Genomic DNA, 3,676 nt, shown 5'->3' with positions numbered 1-3,676 from the left:
GTTTTAGGGGGGTGTGGCAGAGTCTTAACTTTGATAAAGAATATCTCTTTGGTTTTGAGACTTTAGTCTTTGCAACTTCAGGGATCTTATCTATGCACAATCAGCTTGTAACACACCAAAGAGAAAGGAAAACCTGAAATCGCATCATATGACCCCTTTAAATAAACTAATAATAATAAATATTTTTTATATTTTTATTTTCCAGAGTAATTTCACAAATTTCTGTGGGTGGCATTTTAAACTTTGGCCATTCCTATCATATAAAAACCACACACGTGATCCTTAAAATGTCTGCATGTGAGCTGACCTGACTGTCCAGTCCCAGCAGTAGCAGCATGACGAAGAATAGGGCAGCCCACACCGGAGCCACGGGCATCAGAGAAACAGCTTTAGGGTACGCTATGAATGCCAAACCGGGACCTGCGGGAAGAAGAGGAACATGAGAGACGTGTCACCATGGGCTACAGGCCGCCCACAACTCAGACACACATACACACGTACAGCACCAATGTAACAGAGAGAGATAGAACTCAATCAGAGACAGAGAGAGAGAGAGAGAATGAGAGATAGAAGCACCTGGATGAAGTGAAACGAACTGAGAGCTCGTGGGAAAAAGGCGCGCGGGGAGTTGAGTTTTCCTACTGTTTATTGTTTTTTATTGCTCCTCTATATTGTTCATTTGAGTCTAATTCTTTTACTGGAGATAAGCCGTAATGTCATGTAGGCAGCGTGTCATTAGAGTAGGTGCATGCTAACATCGAGGCCGTCTAAATCGTTAGTCCTCTGCCATAATACTAGTAAGTATCACAGCACACAAGTCCACAAAGTTATGGCAGACAAATTGAACACAAAATCGAGTCTTGAGTTTGTCGTCTTAAATATTATGTAACTTGATTTGTGTCCTAAAATTTAAAGGGACACAAACAGCTTCTGCGAGATGAAGAAATGTAAACTGAACTGAGTCGGCCGATAATTGTGCATTTCGGTCTAAAATGAGCTGCTTAACTATTGTAATCATAACAGAAGCAAAACTAAACACTTGAAGGGGTCACATCACATATTTTTATTATTTAATTTATTCCACTGATGCTGTTTGTAATGTTTTTCACAATAAAAGGGTCGTTGTTTAGTTCATTATCATGATAAATGGGTTGTTTTGCCTTTATGACTTCTATGTATGCACCCTCTTTGCATATGAAATAAGAAGCGAAGTTTAGCTGCGCTCACTTGCATTGTTTCCACTGTTTTGTATAGCTGCTCCATCCATCAAAAATAGCCTGAATTGCACTGTGATAGATTTATAAGACATTCTGCATGGAAATGAGCCGCTCAGACTGATCAGAAATTGTTAAAAAACAAACTTCAGTCTAAAGTTGAGATTCTTCTGCTACACACAACAGGATCAACACAGGGTTTAATGTATTAGCTAGACATTTTACTCTAGTTAGCACTTTAAGCATTTAAGAATAATAATATATTTCATACTTTGTCAATTAATTGTCAAGTAATTTCATTACTGTGACCAGAGCGCCATGTTATAGAGTGTCAATTTATGCTTCAGTCACGTGTTGAAATATTATTATTAATATAATAATACTGTTATGGTAATATTATGGCATTAGTTTTTAAATAAACATTTTTTATAAATAATACAATTTGAATACAAAAATATCTTTAAAAAAAATCAGTGGATGTGTTATGTTTTCTTGATATGCGTGAAAGTATTTTTTGTAATCTTAAAATCAGTAATCAAAGACATTTCCATCAATGTTCTGATAATAATTTCAGATTTCATTTGAGATTTTACTGAATAAATTAACACATTTCTATGTGTGGCATTTCAAACATTAAAGGTGCACTAAGTGATTTTTGAAAAACACTTTTGACCACAGCGTCGGACCGACATACTTGTAGCCAATCAGCAGTAAGGGGGCGTGTCTTGCAATGATAGAGAGAAGAGAGCGCTCAATTTGAGTGCACAGGACGGATATTAGTAGCTCGACTATAGATAGAGAGAGATGGCAGATAAAAAAGAGGAAAATATCAGAGAAGCAAGAGGTAGGACCCGCGTAAATATCTGAGCAGCTTTCCAGTGGTGGAGAGAACTCAAGGAGCGGGAAGGCCTGGAATCGGACGCAGCGGTTGCGTTGTTTTTTCTTCTTGATAGGTGAGTAACGTTGATTTCGCACAACTTATCCGTGTTGGCTTTTGTTTGAATATGCTTGTGTGTCATCTTCACTTGTTTCCGTGATCGTTGTTGCCATGGTTGCGTACGTACGCGTGGGGCGGAGATTTCAAAATAGGGGCGAGGTCCTGACGGGGTATGGGCGTGTTTGTTTTGGTGCTTTCAAATATCAACATTGTTTGGCAAAAATCGCTTAGTGCACCTTTAATATCATATAAAACCCTCACACATGATCCTTAAAATGTTTTCATGTGAAGAAAAATATGCTTCAGTCGCTGATTTCTTATGTTGAGATTCTTCTGCTATAGAGATTCTACAGGAACAGTACATGCTTTAACATATTTTCTATATATTTTACTCTAGCTCTTTAGGAATAATAGTATATATCATACTTCATCAATATTGCATTATTGTGACTGGACGAGTCATGTTATAGGTGGCAACTGATGCTTCAGACATATGTTGAAATAGTACTGTTATTAATTTATTGTAATTTTACAGTATTAGTATTAGTAGATAAACCTTTCATAAATAATAAAATGAGAATAAAAATATTAAGAAGTCAGTGGTTACATTTTTCTTAATCTGATAGCAATTCCGAAAAAACTAAAACATATACTGTATATACAGTATGTATATGTTTAATGTTGCAATCTTGAAAGCCGTTATCAAATACATCTCCATTAACGTTCTGATCATTTTTGATTCTATTTTTGAATAATCTTAACAATAGGAATGCACCGAATTTTCAGCAACCGAAATTATTCAGATGAAAATAGCAAAAAAAGCTCTTTCGGTGTTCGGCCGAATAATCGAAAAGACTGAATAAATTGTACCGAACAATGATATGACGCGATCAAATAGCAACCAGCGAAGAGTGAGAGGCGCGCACTCTTTATAATGCAGCACACATGTCAGCAGTGTGGAAGCATTTAAAACTGTCAGAGAAAGACGCAAAAATCATTGCAAGCACCGACAGCGAGAGACTGTTTAGTACTGCATCGCATGTCTTCAATGAGAAGAGGAAGGGGTGATTGTTGCTGGTTACCGTATGATGATTGAAATCGCGAAATGGCCTTAAACAATTAGTAAATAAACTGCAGAACGTTATGTTTTCTAATACACGCACGCATTGCATGTATTCTGACAGCACTGCACGAACTCGCCGCGCTATCTGCTTGTTAACCAGGGTTCAAAGTCCAAAGCGCAAGTAAAATCTGCGATGAACCAGTGTTACTTGTCAGTTGCTCAGTCACATTTTTATGAACTTTTACAAGGCATGTGACAATGCGATACGTACAACGTATTCGTAATGAGAATCGTTTATAAATCTGCTGTTGTCAACAAAAAGAAGCATTGAGGTCTTCCTGTGCGTTTCCGCCAAAATAAAAGTTGAGAAAAAGCAAGAACTCTATCAACATTCATAAATGTTAGTATTGTAATTTTACTGTTATTCTGTAAAATAAAATAAAAAGTAAGACAATAATAATG

At 36.7% G+C, this 3,676-nt stretch overlaps 1 protein-coding gene across 1 annotated transcript in view; it reads right to left on the bottom strand.

Annotated features, from left to right (window-relative positions):
* slc6a8 (solute carrier family 6 member 8) overlaps positions 1-3,676 on the bottom strand; it is a 40,006-nt gene that overhangs the window by 9,474 nt on the left and 26,856 nt on the right. Inside the window, exon 7 of the mRNA XM_016440112.1 lies at positions 308-420. Coding sequence (XP_016295598.1) covers positions 308-420 — 113 coding nt within the window. The remainder of the gene's footprint in view (positions 1-307; positions 421-3,676) is intronic.

Source organism: Sinocyclocheilus anshuiensis, unplaced genomic scaffold (genome assembly GCF_001515605.1).
Source record: "Sinocyclocheilus anshuiensis isolate Anshui unplaced genomic scaffold, SAMN03320099.WGS_v1.1 scaffold71, whole genome shotgun sequence".
NCBI classification, from domain to species: Eukaryota; Metazoa; Chordata; class Actinopteri; order Cypriniformes; family Cyprinidae; genus Sinocyclocheilus; species Sinocyclocheilus anshuiensis.
Note: the sequence above shows the minus strand (reverse complement) of the source record. Positions and strands in the feature narration are given on the sequence as shown.